We start from the raw sequence: 19,529 nt of genomic DNA, 5'->3' as shown, positions 1-19,529 counted from the left end.
CCATGCTCAGGTTGAGACGGATAGGGCAAACAAATTTGTTGAACAAATCCACAACCTCCAACAACAAGTCCATGATACAAAAAGCTAATGCCAAGTACAAGGAACAACATCACAAACACAAGGTTCAACATAAGTTTCAAGTTGGTGATAAGCCGTGGTTACATTTAAAGAAATAACACCTCACAGGCCCACATAGGAAAGCTCATACCACCTTGATATGGGCCTTATACAATCATCAAGGATGTGGGTGGAAATGATTTTGAATTGAGCAATCCCCCTTTCCTTGGCTTACACCCAATATTTAATGTGGAGCTACTTCGACCATATTTTCCACCTTTATTGGACACCTCAAAGGTAACCAAGTAATTGGCCCCCATAGAAATCAATGTCAATTGCATTGAACAAGTTATAATAGATAGGATCATGGATGCCAAGGCAAAGGATACCCACCAACAACACATACAACTCTATCGGGTTGTCAAAGCATGACAATTTCTTTACAAATACAAGTGGCCCACCAAGAGCCAAATTCAGTAGAAGTTTCCCCATATGATGAGGGAACTTGATGTAGTGGAGACCATTAATACTTAAGGGGGGGAATGATCCATGAGGATATCTGTGGCCACTCACTTCTTCTAATGTCTTGACAATTCTTTATCTTCTTGGTAGTTTTCTTTTATCATTTTTGAGTCCCAAACTTCCAAGCCCATTTTGAGGCCCTAAATGATGTTTTTTTGGCAATTCAAGGGCCTAAAAGTTATGATTACATGCTCTGGTCCCATTCAAAAGTTACATTCCTTGGATATTTCTTTCCAATGAGTTATCGTGCACCCTAAATTGATATTGTATGTAAAATTTGCACCCTTGGAAGTTAAAGTACCAACTAACCACCTTGGGGCCTGCAAACCTTTTGACATTTCATCTTCTAGGCTTAGGTTTTTGGACCTCTAGGGATATTTATTTATATTACAATATAGTTTTTTCAGCCTCTTTTAATAGATTTTGCGAATGCACATAGCCACCATCTTAATATTTCCAGAGATAGCTACCACCATTTTAGCTTGTTTTCATTTTACAATAGTATGTTATTTCATTTATTAACAAAATTTGGGTTTTCACCATATTATCTTCCATCCTGAAGGAAGCAAGCTTTGCTCCACTGAAACTTCTAAGTATCTTCGTCTCAGGATTAGTGTATGAGACAATCTAGTGGATCACATCTACGCATGGGAACATGGGAAACCTACATGCAACCTTGTACAATCCTCACTTACGAATATTGACATAGACCTGTCGTTCCTCCAAATTCTCGTCAAAGTTGCCTAAGAAAATAGTATTAATGTCTTGCCATGTGATCTTGATATATTTCTCAATGAACATGTATGTGTTTGTATACACGGGCAAGATCATAGACCCCTACTCAATCACATCTCCAGTACTACTTTCAACTGTGTCTTTTTATCCAGCTCTCTTGGAGGCCATAATACCTGTACAACTAAGAATATGCTCAAAAACTTGTGGTACCTAGAGACAGAGAAGACACTAACGATGAGACAATGTTAGCTAAAAACATCAAGCAACTCGAAAAACATTCGGGCAAAAAACCTATGACTGTTAGGCAAGATTGCGCAGCATTGACTTCGGGAAGCTAGGAGACTGTCAGTTGGAACTGCGCCTTACACAGTCTCAGTTGCCAATGAGCCTGAATGTTGACTGAAACTGCGCAATATGCAGTCCAATGAGGCTAACTATTGACTGAAACTGTACAATCACCAATAGACAATGATGGTCATCATATTTCAAACCTATAACAAGAGGTCTCCCCCTATGAAGACACTTCATTTGTTGATATATGCATGTTCTCCTTTACATTAATGTTTATGCAAACTCTCCCCCTTTGAAATCAACGGAAAAGGATCACAAATATATGTAGAAAACTTCCATGATGATGATCCTACATGAGTACCTATTCTTGGATGATCATGTGGACATGATTAAACCATGCTTCCTTCCTGCTTACAAACTGTCTCCCCTGAGAGCATGCTTCTGTTGTTAGTTATAATTTTCCTTTAATCCCCCTAAGATAATGCTTCCTTCATTGATGAGTACCTGGATTCTCATATTACCTCTGAATTATCTTAGGGACCTAATGTTTCCTGTGAATGTAATGAACTCTCCCTTTGTCTGACTACAAAAATTCTTCATTCTTTCTTTCTTTCTTCGAATCTTCCTGCTCAATGAGTGTTAGTATCTTCATCATATACTAGATCAAAATAACTGCTAAGATATTATCATCATGCCTACTTTTCTCCTCCATACCTTCACCTTGGCACCCATGCTAATTATTTCTATTGTCAAAGCATACATGTCATAATAATATTCAAACAAGAAACTCCTCTATTAGGTAGAACTTTAAGTGAAGCAATCATGGGTTCTACTTTAGGGCACATAACATGATCAACAACTCATGTCGGGGCCTTGATCACTCAAGGAAAGTTCAACTTCTAGCTCAACATTTTTTCTTCTCCAAACCTTAATGTGACTTTCTCTTTGCATGGAAGAACCCTTTCCTTCCCTGGTTTACTTAGGGAACCTTATGCTGCATTCTCATGTAATGTGACATAGATTGTGGCATCTAAATCATTTTGTATAATACTTGAATGAGGGAGTACTTGACACATAATTTCTGTCATAGAAACCATATGAATCCAATCTTCCTTCAAAATTTCTTTTGGAAGACTGGTAACCATCTCTCTCATATGCTCTACAATCCCTAACCTTATTTCCAAAGTTTGTACACATAAATAAATAACCAAAAAATGTACTTGGATACTTGGATTGGAAAGATTCCCTTGATGATCTTTTGAAGTCATTTTGCCTTGGAGGATGATTTTGATGATATTCATTGCTCATTACCTTGTTGTATACTTCCTGATGGGGCATCTTGAGAGTATTGATGCAACAAACTAGAGTAGCAACACTTCTAGTTTGGCCTTCATCTTTGTCTTCAAATTTTTCTTGAATTTCATCTCTTGAGTCCTATTTGCAAGAAGACATACTTATATAGCTAAGACCTATTCTATCACTTGAATATATTTGATAACTAATAATGTCACCAAATACTTGTGAAATCCTCAGTCTTTTGTTGAGCTTATTAATGTAAGCCCTTATTCAAACAACTTCATAAAACTGGGACTTCAAGAAGATTATTTCCCCTTTAATCTCTACTTGAAGTTTATCTAGTTCCTTAGATTTTTCTTTAAAATGCATTGTCAAAAATTCTTCTCTTTTGCTTGCCTCTTCTACCTCAACCTTCACGTGACCAAATTCTTTTTTTGCTTCGACAAGCTTGTAAGTCCTCTTCAAAATCTTGCTTCTTTTCTTCTAACTGATTCACCAAAACATATTTACTTCTTTCATATTATTCCAATTGTGATTTTAAAGATGCCATATCATGATCCCTAATTTCTGAAAGTTCATGTTGCCCTTTTCTCTCATTCAAGACTTCTTCTAGCTTATCCTTCAAGGATATATTCTCCTTTCTTAGGGTTTCTACTAATATTATCCTTCAAGGAGATATTCTCCTTTCTTAGGGTTTCTACCAATATTATCCTTCAAGGAGATATTTGGGTATGCTCTTATGCTACTTGGGCCACCTATGTGTTCCTTCAAGCGAGTGTGCCAAGATGATTTTGGAGGCACATTACAGTCAGGTGGTAGGGCACTGCAGTGTGGAGAAGGCAATAACAATTATTTGGAAGTATTTCTAGTAGTTGAGGCTTCAATAAGATGTCCAACAATATATCAAATCATGCACTACCTATGCCATTCCTAAACCAACCATCAAGAAGTAGGGGTTGTACACTTTTCTACCTACCTGAACAAACCATATGAGTTAGTCCCCATGGATTACATGTCAAGGATTCCATCCACCAAACATGGTGATGATTTTGTGTTTGTTGTTTTCGGCCAATTCTCTAAGATGGCCATTTTGGCACCATGCAAGAAGAGTATCATAGTTGAAGTCACTGTTAAACTCTTCTTTGAGCATGTTTCGATTCATTTTGGGCTACCCTAGACCATTATTTTAGATAGGGACAATAGGCTCCCCAACACCTCCACATTCAGCGTATGTTCTCTCATGGATACCAAGTTGACCAAATCAATTATCTTTCAACTCTAATCAAGTGGATAAACATAAGAGGTCAACAAGATTATTGTGCGTATCTTGTGCATGCACAACTCCAAGCATCTGCGTACATGGGATGAAAGCCTTCCATATGTTCAACGTATATATAACAGAGCTCTCCATAGCTCTATTGGCCACATTCCTTTTCAGGTGTGCTTGGGGTTCCAACCATTGGCCCCAATTGCTATATCTATGCCTATTTCATCTTCACCAATAGAGTCCTCCCATGCTCAGGTTGAGGCATATAGGGAAACCAAATTTGTTGAACAAATCCACCACCTCCAACAACAATTCCATGATAGCGTACAAAAAGCTAATGCTAAGTACAAGCAACAACATGACCAACACAAGGTTCAACATAAGTTTCACGTTTGTGATGAGTTGTGGTTACATTTACAGAAATAACACCTCACAGACCCACATAGGAAAGTTCATACCACCTTGATATGGGCCTTATACAATCATCAAGGATGTGGGTGGAAATGATTTTGAATTGAGCAATCCCCCTTTCCTTTTCTTACACCCAATATTTAATGTGGAGCTACTGCGACCATATTTTCCACCTTTATTGGACACCTCAAAGGAAACTAAGTAATTGGCCCCCATAGAACTCAATGCCGACTGCATTGAACAAGTTATAATAGATAGGATCATGGACGCCAAGGCAAAGGATAACCACCAACAACACATACAACTCTATTGGGTTGTCAAAGCATTGCAATTTCTTTACAAAGGCAAGTGGCCCACTAAGAGCCAAATTCAGTAGAAGTTTCCCCATATGATGAGGGAACTTGATGTAGTGGAGACCATTACTACTTAAGGAGGGAGGAATGATCTAAGAGGATGTCGGTGGCCACTCACCTCTTCAACTGTCTCAACAATTCTTTATCTTATTGGTAGAATTTTTTTTAATGATTTTTGAGTCCCAAACTTCCAAGCCCATTTTGAGGCCCTAAATGATGTCTTTTTTGTCAATTCGGGAACCCTAATGTTATTATGGCATGCTCTGGTCGCATTCAAAAGATACATTCCTTGGATAGTTCTTTCCAATGAGTTATCATGCACCCAAAATGCATATTGTATGAAAAAGTTGCACCGTTGGAAGTTAATGTACCAACTAACCACCTTGGGGCCTGCAAACCTTTTGACATTTCATCTTCTAGGCTTAGGTTTTTTTACCTCTAGGGATCTTTATTTATTTTACAATACCATTTTTTCAACCTCTTGTAATAGCTTTTGCGAATGCACATAGCCACCATCTTAATCTTTCCAGAGATAACTGCCACCATTTTAGCTTGTTTGCATTTTACAATATTATGTTATTTCATTTATTAACAAAATTTGGGTTTTCTCCATATTATCTTCCATCCTGAAGGAAGCAATCTTTTCTCCACTGACACTTCTTAGTATCATCATCTCAGGATCAGTGTGTGAGACAATCCAGTAGATCACATCTGTGCATGGGAACATGGGAAACCTACATGCAACCTTGTACAATCCTAACTTATGAATATTGACATAGACTTGTCGGTCCTCCAGATTCTCGTCAAAGTTTCCCTAGAAAATAGTATCGATGTCTTGCGATGTGATCTTGATGTTTGTCTCAATGAACACGTGTGTGTCTACGTACACGGGCAAGCTCATAAACCCCTGCTCAACCACATCTCCAGTACTACTTTCAACCGTGTCTTTTGATCCAGCTCTCTTGGAGGCCATGATACATGTACCATTAAGAAGCTGCTCAAAAACTTGTGGTACCTAGAGAAAGAGAAAACACTCACAACGAGACAATGTCATCTAAAAAAAACAAGCAACTCGAAAAACATTCGGTCAAAAAACTGGTGACTGTTGGGCAAGATTGCGCAACTTTAACTCCAGGAAGTTGGGAGACTGTCAGTTGGAACTGCGCATTGCATAGTCTCTATTGCCAGTGAGGCTAAATGCTGACTAGAACTGCGTAATACGCAGTCCAGTGAGACTTACTGCTGACTGAAACTGCGCAATCACCATTAGAAATTGATGGTCATCTGATTTCAAACCTATAACAAGATGTCTTCCCTTATGAAGATTCTTCATTCATTGATATATGCATGTTCTCCTTTACATTAATGTTTATGAAAACTCTCCGCCTTTGACATCAATGGAAAAGGGTCACAAATATATGTAGAAAACTTCCATGATGATGATCCTGCATGAGTACCTATTCTTGGATGATCATGTGGACATTACTAAACCATGCTACCTTCCTGTCGATAAACTCTCCCCCCCGAGACCATACTTCTGTTGTTAGTTATAATTTTTCCTGTACTCCCCCTGAGACAATGCTTCCTTAATTGATGAGTACCTGGATTCTCATATTACCTATGAATTATCCTGGGGACCTAATGTTTCCTGTGAATGTAATGAACTCTCCCTCTATTTGACTACAAAAATGCTTCATTCTTTATTTCTTTCTTCGAATCTTCCTGCTCAATGAGTGTCAATATCTGCATCATATACTAGATCAAAATAACTGCTAAGATATTATCATCATGCCTACTTTTCTCTTCCATACCTTCACCCTGGCACTCATGCTAATTAATGATATGGTCAAAGCAAAAATGTCATAATAATATTCGAACAAGAACCTCCTCTATTAGGTAGAACTTTAAGTGAAGCAATCATGGGTTCTACTTTAGGGCACATAACATGATCAACAACTCATGTCGGGGCCTTGATCACTCAAAGAAAGTTGAACTTCTAGCTCAACATGTTTTCTTCTCCAAACCTTAATGTGACTTTCTCTTTCCATGGAAGAACCCTTTCCCTCCCTGGTTTACTTAGGGAACCTTATGCTGCATTCTCATGTGATGTGACATAAATTGTGGCATCTAAATCATTTTATATAATACTTGAATGAGGGAGTACTTGACACATAATGTATGTCATTGAAACCATATGAATCCAATCTTCCTTCAAAATTTCTTTTTGGAAGATTGATAAACATCTCTCCCATATGCTCTATAATCCCTAACCTTATTTCCGAAGTTTGTACACAGAAATAAATAACCAAAAAATGTACTTGGATACTTGGATTGGAAAGATTCCCTTGATGATATTTTGAAGTAATTTTTACTTGGAGGAGGATTTTGATGATATTCATTGCTCATTACCTTGTTGTCTACTTCCTGGTGGGGCACCTTGAGAGTATTGGTGCAACAAACTAGAGTAGAAACACTTCTAGTTTGGCCTTCATCTTTGTCTTCGAACTTTTCTTGAATTTCATCTCTTGATTCCTATTTGCAAGAAGACTTACTTATATAGTTAAGACCTATTCTATCACTTGAAGATCTTTGATAACTAATAATGTCATCAAATACTTGTGAAATCCTCAATCTTTTGTTGAGCTTGTTAATGTATGCCCTTATTGAAACAAATTCATAAAATTGGGACTTCAAGAAGATGATTTCCCTTTCAATCTCTACTTGAAGTTTATTTAGTTCCTTTGATTTTTATTTAAAATGCATTGTTAAAAATTCTTCTCTTTTGCTTGCCTCTTCTACCTCGACCTCCAAGTGACCAAATTCTTCTTCTACTTCGACAAGCTTGTAAGTCCTCTTCAGAATCTTGCTTCTTTTCTTCCAACTGATTCACCAAAACATATTTACTTCTTTCATATTCTTCCAATTGTGCTTTTAAAGATGCCATATCATGATCCCTGATTTTTGAAAGTTCATGCTGCCCTTTTCTTTCTTTCATGACTTCTTCTAGCTTATCCTTTAAGGAGATATTCTCCTTTCTTAGGGTTTCTACTACTATTATACTTCAAGGAGATAGTTGGGTATTCTCTTATGCTACTTGGGCCACCATGTGTTCCTTAAAGTGAGTGTGCCAAGATGATTTGGGAGGCACATTACAGTCAGGCGGTAGGGCACCGTGGTGTGGAGAAGACAATAACAATTATTTGGAAGTATTTCTAGTAGTCAAGACTTCAATAAGATGTCTAACGATATATGAAATCGTGCACTACCTATGCCATTCCTAAACCAACCATCAAGAAGTAGGGGTTGTACACTTCACTACCTACCTCAACAAGCTATATGAGTCAGTCCCCATGGATTACATGTCAAGGATTCCATCCACCAAACATGGTGACGATTTTGTGTTTGTGGTTGTCAGCCAATTCTCTAATATGGCCATTTTGGCACCATGCAAGAAGAGTATCATAGTTGAAGTCACTATTAAACTCTTCTTGGACATGTTTCAATTCATTTTGGGCTACCCTAGACCATTATTTAGATAGGGACAATAGGCTCCCCGACACCTCTACATTCAGCATATGTGCTCTCATGGATACCAAGTTGACCAAATCAATTACCTTTCGACCCCAATCAAATGGATAAACATAAGAGGTCAACAAGATGATTGTGCATATCTTGTGCATGTACAACTCCAAGCATATACGTACATGGGATGAAAGCCTTCCATATGTTCAATGTAGCTATAACAGAGCTCTCCATAGCTCTATTGCCCACATTCCTTTTTAGGTGTGCTTGGGGTTCCAACCATTGGCCCCAATTTCTATAACTATGCCTATTTCATCTTCACCAATAGAGTCCTCAACTCCTCCCATGCGCAGGTTGAGGCAGATAGGGCAACCAAATTTGTTGAAAAAATCCACCACCTCCAACAACAAGTCCATGATATCCTACAAAAAGCTAATGCCAAGTACTAGTAACAACATGACCAACACAGGGTTCAACATAAGTTTCTGGTTGGTGATAAGCTATGGTTACATTTACAGAAATAACACCTCATAGGCCCACATAGGAAATCTCATACCACCTTGATATGGGCTTTATACAATCATCAAGGATGTGGGAGGAAATGATTTTGAATTGAGAATTCCCCCTTCCCTTGGCTTACACCCAATATTTAATGTGGAGCTACTTCGACTATATTTTCCACCTTTATTGGACACCTCAAAGGCAACCAAGTAATTGCCCCCAATAGAACTCAATGTCGACTGCATTGAACAAGTTATAATAGATAGGGTCATGGATGCCAAGAAAAAGGATACCCACAACAACACATACAACTCTATCGGGTTTTCAAAGCATTGCAATTTCTTTACAAAGGAAAGTGACCCACCAAGAGCTAAATTCAGTAGAAGTTTCTCCATATGACAAGGGAACTTGATGTAGTGGAGACCATTACTACTTAAGGGGGGAGGAATGATCCAGGAGGATATCAATGGCCACTCATCTCTTCTACTGTCTCGACAATTCTTTATCTTCTTGGTAGTTTTTTTTTATGATTTTTGAGTCCCAAACTTCCAAGCCCATTTTGAGGCCCTAAACGATGTTTTTTTGGGAATTTGGGGCCCTAAATTTATTATGGTATGCTTTGGTCCCATTCAAAAGTTACATTCCTTGGATAGTTCTTTCCAACGAGTTATCGTGCACTCGAAATGGATATTGTATGCAAAAGTTGCACCCTTGGAAGTTAATGTACCAACTAATCACCTAATGGCCTACAAACCTTTTGACATTTCATCTTCTAGGCTTAGGTTTTTGGACCTCTAGGGATCTTTATTTATATTACAATACCACTTTTTCAGCCTCTTGTAATAGCTTTTGCAAATACACATAGCCACCATCTTAATCTTTCTATAGATAGCTACCACCATTTTAGCTTGTTTTCATTTTACAATATTATGCTATTTCATTTATTAACAAAATTTGGGTTTTCACCATATTATCTTCCATCCTGAAGGAAGAAAGCTTTGCTCCACTGGCACTTCTCAGTATCGTCGTCTTAGGAACAGTGTGTGAGACAATCCAGTGGAACATCTGCGCAAGGGAACATGGGAAACCTTCATGCAACCTTGTACAATCCTGACTTATGTATATTGACATAGACCTGTTGGTCCTCCAGATTCTCATCAAAGTTGCCTGAGAAAATAGTATTGATGTCTTGCCATGTGATCTTGATGTCTTTCTCATTGAATAGGTGTGTGTTTGTGTACACGGGCAAGCTCATAAACCCCTGCTCAACCACATCTCCAATACTTCTTTCAACTGTGCCTTTTGATCTAGCTCTCTTGGAGGCCATGATACCTGTACCATTGAGAAGCTGCTCAAAAACTTGTGGTACCTAGAGACAGAGAAGACACTCATGATGAGACAATATCAGCTAAAAACATCAAGCAACTCGAAAAACATTCGGGCAACAAACTGGTGACTGCTGGGCAAGATTGCGTAACCTTGACTCCGGGAAGCTGGGAGACTGTCAGCTGGAACTACACATTGCACAGTCTCAGCTGCAATGAGGTTGAATGCTGACTGGAACTGCGCAATACGCCGTCTAGTGAGGATGACTGCTGACTGAAAATGCGGAATCACCACTAGACATTGATGGTCATCTGATTTCAAACCTATAACAAGAGGTCTTCCCCTATGAAGATTCTTCATTCGTTGATATATGCATGTTCTCCTTTACATTAATGTTTATGCAAACTCTCCCCCTTTGATATCAATGGAGAAGGGTCACAAATATATTTAGAAAACTTCCATGCTGATGATCCTGCATGAGTACCTATTCTTGGATGATCATGTGGACATGACTAAACCATGCTTCCTTCCTGTTGATAAACTCTCTCCCCCTGAAACCATGCTTATGTTGGTAGTTATATTTTTTCCTGTACTCCCCCTGAGATAATGCTTCCTTCATTGATGAGTACCTGGATTCTCATATTAATTATGAATTATCATGAGGACCTAATGTTCATGTGAATGTAATGAACTCTCCTTTTGTCTGACTACAAAAATGCTTCATTCTTTCTTTCTTTTTTCGAATCTTCCTACTTAATGAGTGTCAGTATCTGCATTATATACTAGATCAAAATAAATGCTAAGATATTATCATCATGCCTACTTTTCTCCTTCGTACCTTCACCTTGGCACCCAAGCTAATTATTGCTATTGGTCAAAGCATACCTGTCATAATAATCTTCGAACAAGAAACTCCTCTATTAGGTAGAACTTTAAGTGAAGCAATCATGGGTTCTACTTTAGGGCACATAACATGATCAACAACTCATGTCAGGGCTTTGATCACTCAAGGAAAGTTCAACTTCTAGCTCAACAAGTTTTCTTCTCCAAACCTTAATGCGTCTTTCTCTTTGCATGGAAGAACCCTTTCCTTCCCTGGTTTACTTAGGGAACCTTATGCTGCATTCTCATGTAATGTGACATAGATTGTGGCATCTAAATCATTTTGTATAATACTTGAATGAGGGAGTACTTGACACATAATTTCTATCATTGAAACCATATGAATCCAATCTTCCTTCAAAATTTCTTTCGGAAGACTGATAACCACCTCTCTCATATGCTCTACAATCCCTAACCTTATTTTCAAAGTCTGTACACAGAAATAAATAACCAAAAAATGTATATGTATACTTGGATTGGAAAGATTCCCTTGATGATCTTTTGAAGTCATTTTCCCTTGGAGGAGGATTTTGATGATATTCATTGCTCATTACCTTGTTGTCTACTTCATAATGGGTCATCTTGAGAGTATTGGTGCAACAAACTAGAGTAGCAACACTTCTAGTTTGGCCTTCATCTTTGTCTTCGAACTTTTCTTGAATTTCATCTCTTGAGTCCTATTTGCAAGAAGGCTTACTTATATAGCTAAGACCTATTCTATCACTTGAAGATCTTTGATAACTAATAATGTCATCAAATACTTGTGAAATCCTCAATCTTTTGTTGAGCTTGTTAATGTAAGCTCTTATTGAAACAACTTCAGAAGATGATTTCCCCTTCAATCTCTACTTGAAGTTTATCTAGTTCCTTAGATTTTTCTTTAAAATGCATTGTCAAAAATTCTTCTCTTATGCTTGCCTCTTCTACCTCGACCTTCAAGTGACCAAATTCTTTTGCTGCTTCGACAAGCTTGTAAGTCCTCTTCATAATCTTGCTTCTTTTCTTCCAACCAATTCACCAAAACATATTTACTTCTTTCATATTCTTCCAATTGTGCTTTTAAAGATGCCATATCATGATCCCTGATTTCTAAAAGTCCATGCTACCCTTTTCTATCATTCATGACTTCTGCTAGCTTATCCATCAAGGAGATATTCTCCTTTCTTAGGGTTTCTACTACTATTATCCTTCAAGGAGATAGTTGGATATGCTCTTATGCTACTTGGGCCACCTACGAGTTCTTTCAAGCGAGTGTGCCAAGATGATTTGGGAGGCACATTACAGTCAGGCGGTAGGGCACTGTGGTGTGGAGAAGACAATAACAATTATTTGGAAGTATTTCTTGTAGTTGGGGCTTCAATAAGATGTCCAACAATATATCAAATTGTGCACTACATATGCCATTCCTAAACTAACCATCAAGAAGTAGGGATTGTACACTTCTCTACCTACCTAAACAAGCCATATGAGTCAGTCCCCATGGATTACATGTCAAGGATTCCATCCACCAAACATGGTGATGATTTTGTGTTTGTGGTTGTTAGCCAATTCTCTAAGATGTCCATTTTGACACCATGCAAGAAGAGTATCACAGTTGAAGTCATTATTAAACTCTTCTTTGAGCATGTTTCTATTCATTTTGGGCTACCCTAGACCATTATTTTAGATAGGGACAATAGGCTCCCCGACACCTCTGCATTCAACCTATGGTTTCTCATGGATACCAAGTTAACCAAATCAATTACCTTTCAACCCCATTCAAATGGATAAACATAAGAGGTCAACAAGATGATTATGCATATCTTGTGCATGTACAACTCCAAACATCTGCATACATGGGATGAAAGCCTTCCATATGTTCAACGTAGCTATAACAAAGCTCTTCATAGCTTTACTGGCCACATTCCTTTTCAGGCGTGCTTGGGATTCCAACCATTGACCCCAATTGCTATAGCTATGCCTATTTCATCTTCACCAACAGAGTCCTCCCATGCTCAGGTTGAGGCAGATAGGGCAACCAAATTTGTTGATCAAATCCACCACCTCCAACAAAAGTTCATGATATCATACAAAAAGCTAATGCCAAGTACAAGCAACAACACGACCAACACAAGGTTCAACATAAGTTTCAGGTTGGTGATAAGCTGCGGTTGCATTTACAGAAATAACACCTCACAAGCCGACATAGGAAATCTCATACCACCTTGATATGGGCCTTATACATCATCAAGGATGTGGGTGGAAATGATTTTGAATTGAGCAATCCCCCTTTCCTTGGCTTACACCCAATATTTAATGTGGAGCTACTTTGACAATATTTTCCACCTTTATTGGACACCTCAAAGGCAACCACGTAATTGGCCCCCATAGAACTCAATGTTCATTCCATTGAACAAGTTATAATAGATAGGATCATGGACGTCAAGACAAAGGATTCCCACCAGCAACACATACAACTCTATCGAGTTGTCAAAGCATGACAATTTCTTTACAAAGGCAAGTGGCCCATCAAGAGCCAAATTCAGTAGAAGTTTCCCCATATGACAAGGGAACTTGATGTAGTGGAGACCATTACTACTTAAGGGGGGAGGAATGATCCATGAGGATATCAGTGGCCACTCACCTCTTCTATTGTCTCAACAATTCTCTATCTTCTTGGTAGTTTTTTTTTTTTTTTTTAATGATTTTTTAGTCCCAAACTTCCAAGCCCATTTTGAGGCCCTAAACAATGTTTTTTTGGCAATTTAGGGGCCCTAAAGTTATTATGGCATGCTCTCCCATTCAAAAGTTACATTCCTTGGATAGTTCTTTTCAATGAGTTATCATGCAACTGAAATAGATATTGTATGCAAAAGTTGCACCCTTGGAAGTTAATGTGCCAACTAACCACCTTGGGGCGTGTAAACCTTTTGACATTTCATCTTCTAGGCTTAGGTTTTTGGACCTCTAGGAATCTTTATTTATATTACAATACCATTTTTTCAGCCTCTTGCAATAGCTTTTGTGAATGCACATAGCCACCATCTTAATCTTTCGAGAGATAACTTCCACCATTTTAGCTTGTTTGAGTTTTACAATATTATGCTATTTCATTTATTAACAAAATTTGGGTTTTCACCATATTATTGTAATCTTTGCTATATTTCTCTATATATTTCATTTACTTTCCTACGTCACATTTCATTCCTTATACCACACAAATCCTACCTCCTAATAAACAATTATTTTTATTTAAAAAAATAAAAAAAACACTTTTTTTTTTTCTTTTTTTTTTTCCTTCTAATATATAAATGAAAAACAAGTTAGTAATAAATAAATACAATAACCACTAATAACTCCAAAATTATTCAACTAAATTTAGCCCTATAGCCTTTCCAATTAACGACAAACCTTATATAGATAATTATAATAATGAAATAACCCTTCAAGTACAAGCTTCTTGAGAAATACTAGACAACATCCTTATAAATACATTTTAACTTTCAATAAATAAATCACATACAAATCTTATAATAAAAAAGCTATCTACTAAATAAATTTGGAATCCAAAGGCGGAGTATCTATTAAGTAAAAATGAAATCCGAAACCATTGAAAATTTAGTCTCATCGATATAAATATCTACATAGAAGGTTTAGGTATAGACCAGTGCAACACTTTTTAAGCAGTGCTAAAAATATGCTAGTTTCCTTTTCTTAGGAAATTGCCAGTGTACAACTAACCTAACAATACATGACAGATATCTCTCCATCGGTCGTTTTGAGTTTCGTACCCGCGCTGAGCCTGTGCTAAACCTCTACAATACCCTAATACAAATGACCGCTTTTGGAAAACCAAGCGCTTAGAAGGAAATGCGCTGTCTCGTCGGTGCTCGTTCACTGGAGCTCTGGAAAAGGGTTATGGCTATCTGAGTATGGCTGTAGTCACGGGATAAACAGTATTTGGCATTTTGGTATCTTTTCTTTTTGGTCTGAAGCTAGCTTCGAGTCTTTGCGTGCATATTATTTCGTCTCCGCGGTGAATATCTGAACAATTCAGGCTCAATTCCAGCGTCTAGAGACATCTATCGGCTAATAGGGTTTGTACTATTTTTTTTCCTTGCAAATTGTCGGTTTTGGCTATATTTTGTTAGAATAGGACTTAAAAGAATCGCTCTTGAGTGAAGCAAAACCCTCTCCTTACTATAATCTGACTAATATGTCGAGATCTCGAGGTTATTTTCGGGTTTTATCCGGGCATGTTTGAATTACTCTCTGTTCTTAATGCAAAAAGTGGAGGTGAGGTTTCGTGAGGTTTTCTATTACACGGCAAAATCCTCTTTAACGAAAACTTATTTTTCGTTATTTTTCTGTCTGAGGTAAACCGCTCTTCTGTGCCGGCACTCCTGTTCTACTTTTGTTTGGAATTATGCCCAGTCTTCATACATGCGGGCGTTGCTCAGTTGTTTTTCTTTCATAAATAAAATATATGTAGCTTGCAAGGTTTCTTTTTTATTCTAAATTTCTTGTTCAAGAAGATTTACCTGGAGCAGTTTCTTATAATTTCCGGTTGCCATAGTCTAGTGCGGTGAGGGTTCATTCCAGAGGATTTATTGTGTTTCACTTCCGCATCGAAGCTTCATAGGCTGACTGACGCATTCTATTTATTTGATAATATCTTTTCGACTTACTTGATAATATCTTTTCGACTTACTTGATAATATCTTTTTGACCTAGCTGAAAGCTTCTGTGCCCAGGTCTTTCTTATTGACAGCCAACTACTTATTAATATATCTGTTTTGGAGTCATTGAACTGAGAATTAGTGTTCATTTTTTGTTATTTGCAGGATCTTACGTTACTGCAACCATGCCTGAGGACCGAAAAAAAATCCTGGAAGCATTGGCGGCCAAAAGAAAGGCCGAAGCCGAGAGCGGGGAAAAAAAGAAAAGGCAGAAAAGTTCTTTGAATCCTGCCAAACCTGTTAGCAAACCTGTTAGTAAACCTGTTGGTGGAATTGGTAGCAAGGGAAAGTCGACATCTGCGCCAATTTCTTCGACTAAGGCTAAGTCTAAGCAAAAGGAAGAGGTAAAGGCAAAGCGTGTAAGCAAGATGGACAGGTATGAGACTGATGAAGACGAGGAGTCTGAGGAGGAAGAGGATTTCGATTCTGAATCAGATGATGATGAACTGTCTGATGAGGATTCTGAAGATGATATAAAATCCAAGTCTGTAAAGAAATTGCCTCCTCAGTCCAAGGGAAAAACTCCTGTTAAAGGAATTAGTAGTTCAAATGGGAAGGGCAGGGATGAGAAGGGAAAGGGAATTATGAAAGACAAGGGAAAGGCGAAAGCAAAAGTGGAGGAAAGTAGTAGTGATGCTGAAGGTGACAGTGATGATGATGGAGGTGACTTGTCTGATGATCCTTTGCAGGAGGTCGATCCTTCAAATATTCTTCCCTCAAAAACGCGTAGACGAGCTTCACAACCTACGACTTATCAGTTTGCAAATATGAGTGGGGATGACGACGACGACGACGACGACAGCGACTAGATGATGAACCTGATAAAACTGTTTTGGGGCTCTCGATGATAAGTTTTCCACAGTGATGAGCAATAGAATATATGCTCTGAATTGTGAAATGTGGAATGCAAGATCATCTTTCTGGTATTAGGTGAACTAGGTAGTAATATTTGCTTTTGCAGTTAGACAGAACAGAATTCCCTTTGGCTTTCAGTGGTCGGTATTGGTCCTATCGATATGGTATATTTTATTGTTTCACTTTATCTATGCTGCGCAAACCGTTGACACTGGGGATCTTTATTTCGTTTTGACACCTCCTGTGTTTTTATAAGTAGTTTGTTATTTGATTACATAATGCATGTTACTCTTTGGAAGGACAGAGCTACAGGTTCTTTTCTATAAGATATAGCTATTGTGTAATGGTTCTTGTTTCCTAAGCTATGGATATCGTTGCAGTGGCCCTTTTTCTAAAGTTTTTAGCTGTTTTGTCTTATAATTTGCAGGTTGAACTCCCATCTTGGTTATTTTAGTGTTGAAGCACATGGTTCTAAAACATTATTGATTGCATCTTTCATCCTTTGTTCTTATTGTCATTTTGTATTTTATCACCAATGGAATATGGTCTTTGAATTGTAAAATATGTAATGCAAGATCATATTTTTAATATTAGTTGGTGCACTAGCTGGTAATATTTGTTTGTGCAGTTGGATAGAACAGAGTTTCAGTTGGTCTCCTGTGGCTTTATATGTTGTATTGATGTGGTACATTTTGTTGCTTTTATCAATGTTGCTCAGTTCTTACTTAGAGGTCTCTATATTCATTCTGACATGTCCTATGCTTGTGTAAATAGTTTGTTATGTGAGGGCATAATGTATGTTTCTTTTTGAAAGCATGGAGCTACTGGTGTTTTTCCATTAGCTATAGCTACTTTGTATTGATACTTGTTTCTAAGGTATGGCTGCCTTTGTGGTGGTGCTTTTAACTAAGCTACAGCTGTTGTCAAGTGGTCACGTAATATGCAGGTTGAATGATTTCGGTTATTTTAGTGTCAACGTGTGGTTCCAAAATCTTATTGCTAAAATAATCTTTTAACATTTGGAGTCTTGAGTGGCAGAGGTGCAATAAAACGGTTTTCTTAGGGTGTTTCTTCTGAGATTGCATCTTGAAGCTTTTGATTTTAATGTCATTTGTGTTTTCCTTCTAAACCCTAATGGCTGGCTTGCTTTTTGAAAAATTAAAGTGATCAATGTCAAAGATATACTTTTGATGTCTTGGTAGTTTTGTTGCTCTGCCATTTGTGGACTCAAGTTTTAAATGCAGATATGTGATATATTGATTGATACATTCAGTTTCTTACCTGCTGAGATTAACACCAGAGAATCTGATTATTGTGATGCATGAATGCGGCGTTTGCCATTGTGTAGGTTCCATCAATTTTTGCTCTATGCAATATTCATGAAGTGATGAGTCACACTTAGTATGTTACAGGGAAGCTTCAAAGGGAAGCTGAATGTTAAAGATAGACTCTCTTGCTTATATAGGGAGGGGAAATGAGCTTCTACTCTGTGGCTGGCAATGGGTGTCAATTATTATACTAGTAAACACACATGGTTTTAATTTATCAGAAGTGCAGAGCAGGACTGTAGTGTTTGGTTTGGTTTCGAGAAAGACAAAACAATGTCTGAGATATAGATGTCTTTGCCTTTGAGAAGTTTTTAAGAATGTGTTAGTGCCTTTGTTAGTAATTTACAGGAGAGCTCAGCTTTAAATGTTTTAAGAAGATGGTTTGTTACCCTAAATAATCATATTTTATTCTAAGATTTAGGTGGTCTTTTAAAGAATGGTAAGTGCACTTTTTTGACTTTGATAGGGGACCTTTTATTATTTTGATGGTAATTTTAACGTTTCTGTTTGGGCGTGGTTGGTCAAGATCATGAATGTCTATTCTCCTCCGGAATTTTCCATCTGTAACATTGTAGGTTCGGAATCTCTTTTCGTATGGTGCATGAAATGCCCACTTAAAAGGAAGTGATTACTGAGAGGAATAATGCAATGGGTCACTGGGTATTGTTCAATCACTCTATATCTGAAAGCGAGTGAAGTGTATACACATCATGAATGAAAATCACTTTGGGAGCTATTTTTAATCAAAAGGAAAAAATGAGTTTCATTGTGCTGTAATGTTGAATTTTGTTTCATGTTGTAAATGGTAATTCACACGAAGAACAATATTTATTTACTTGTCCTGCTTTTGATTTAATTGCAAACTACCATTGATAGTTTATTTGTATGAACAGATGAGGATGTTTATTTGAGAATTGTGTTTTAATGTCGTAATATCAGAAGAGGAACAAAACTGACACGGAGTAATGACAAATATGGTTTCTGGGTGGTAGTTGTTGTGAGATGTATGCTATTGGGCCCATGAATTCATAATGATGTATAATTGACAAATATATAAATAATAGTGTATACCATAATGATGTATAATTGAAAAATATATATCGATAGTTGTGTATGCATTATATTCCATTGGGTTGGCTTGAGTGGTTAGGTGTTTTGAGTTTTATGCTGGAGGTCTGAGAGTCAATCCCGTTAGTCCCTTGGCTGGTTGTTTCTGTTACATGTTTCATTTGATGTCTTTATTGGGTCAAAGTGCTATAATCAGTGTCAATGTGTTTACATTGGGTATAATAAGGTTTCTGGGATTCTTTGGGGGCTCCGCTCTATATTGTAATGCTATTAAGAGCTCTATAATTAAACGACAAAATCTCACTTTGACTTATCATACTGTGGGGGCACATCTTCTGGTTCTTTATGAATCTCGTGCATATCCTCTACACTCAAAACATTGGAGAGCCGGACAAAG

General features: G+C 37.6%; 1 protein-coding gene across 2 annotated transcripts; it reads left to right on the top strand.

Annotated features, from left to right (window-relative positions):
• Positions 1–14,807: 14,807 nt before the first annotated feature.
• Positions 14,808–17,080, top strand: LOC149202526 (uncharacterized). Of its 2 annotated transcripts, none has more exons than XM_089403180.1 (2): positions 14,808–15,239; positions 15,987–17,080. In XM_089403180.1, exon 2 carries the CDS (start codon positions 16,007–16,009, stop codon positions 16,688–16,690), a length of 684 nt encoding a protein of 227 aa, XP_089259306.1. In that variant the 5' UTR covers positions 14,808–15,239; positions 15,987–16,006; the 3' UTR covers positions 16,691–17,080. The 2 variants fall into 2 exon arrangements, with proteins under 2 accessions (XP_089259306.1, XP_089259307.1); XM_089403181.1 differs by lacking the exon at positions 14,808–15,239 and adding an exon at positions 15,327–15,518.
• The last annotated feature ends 2,449 nt before the right edge of the window (positions 17,081–19,529 follow it).

Source organism: Pinus tabuliformis, chromosome 2_1 (genome assembly GCF_031772625.1).
Source record: "Pinus tabuliformis cultivar Carrire ecotype Pingquan chromosome 2_1, CPIR1, whole genome shotgun sequence".
NCBI lineage: Eukaryota > Viridiplantae > Streptophyta > Pinopsida > Pinales > Pinaceae > Pinus > Pinus tabuliformis.
The sequence above is the reverse complement of the archived record's forward strand: the minus strand, read 5'-3'. Positions and strand labels throughout refer to the sequence as shown.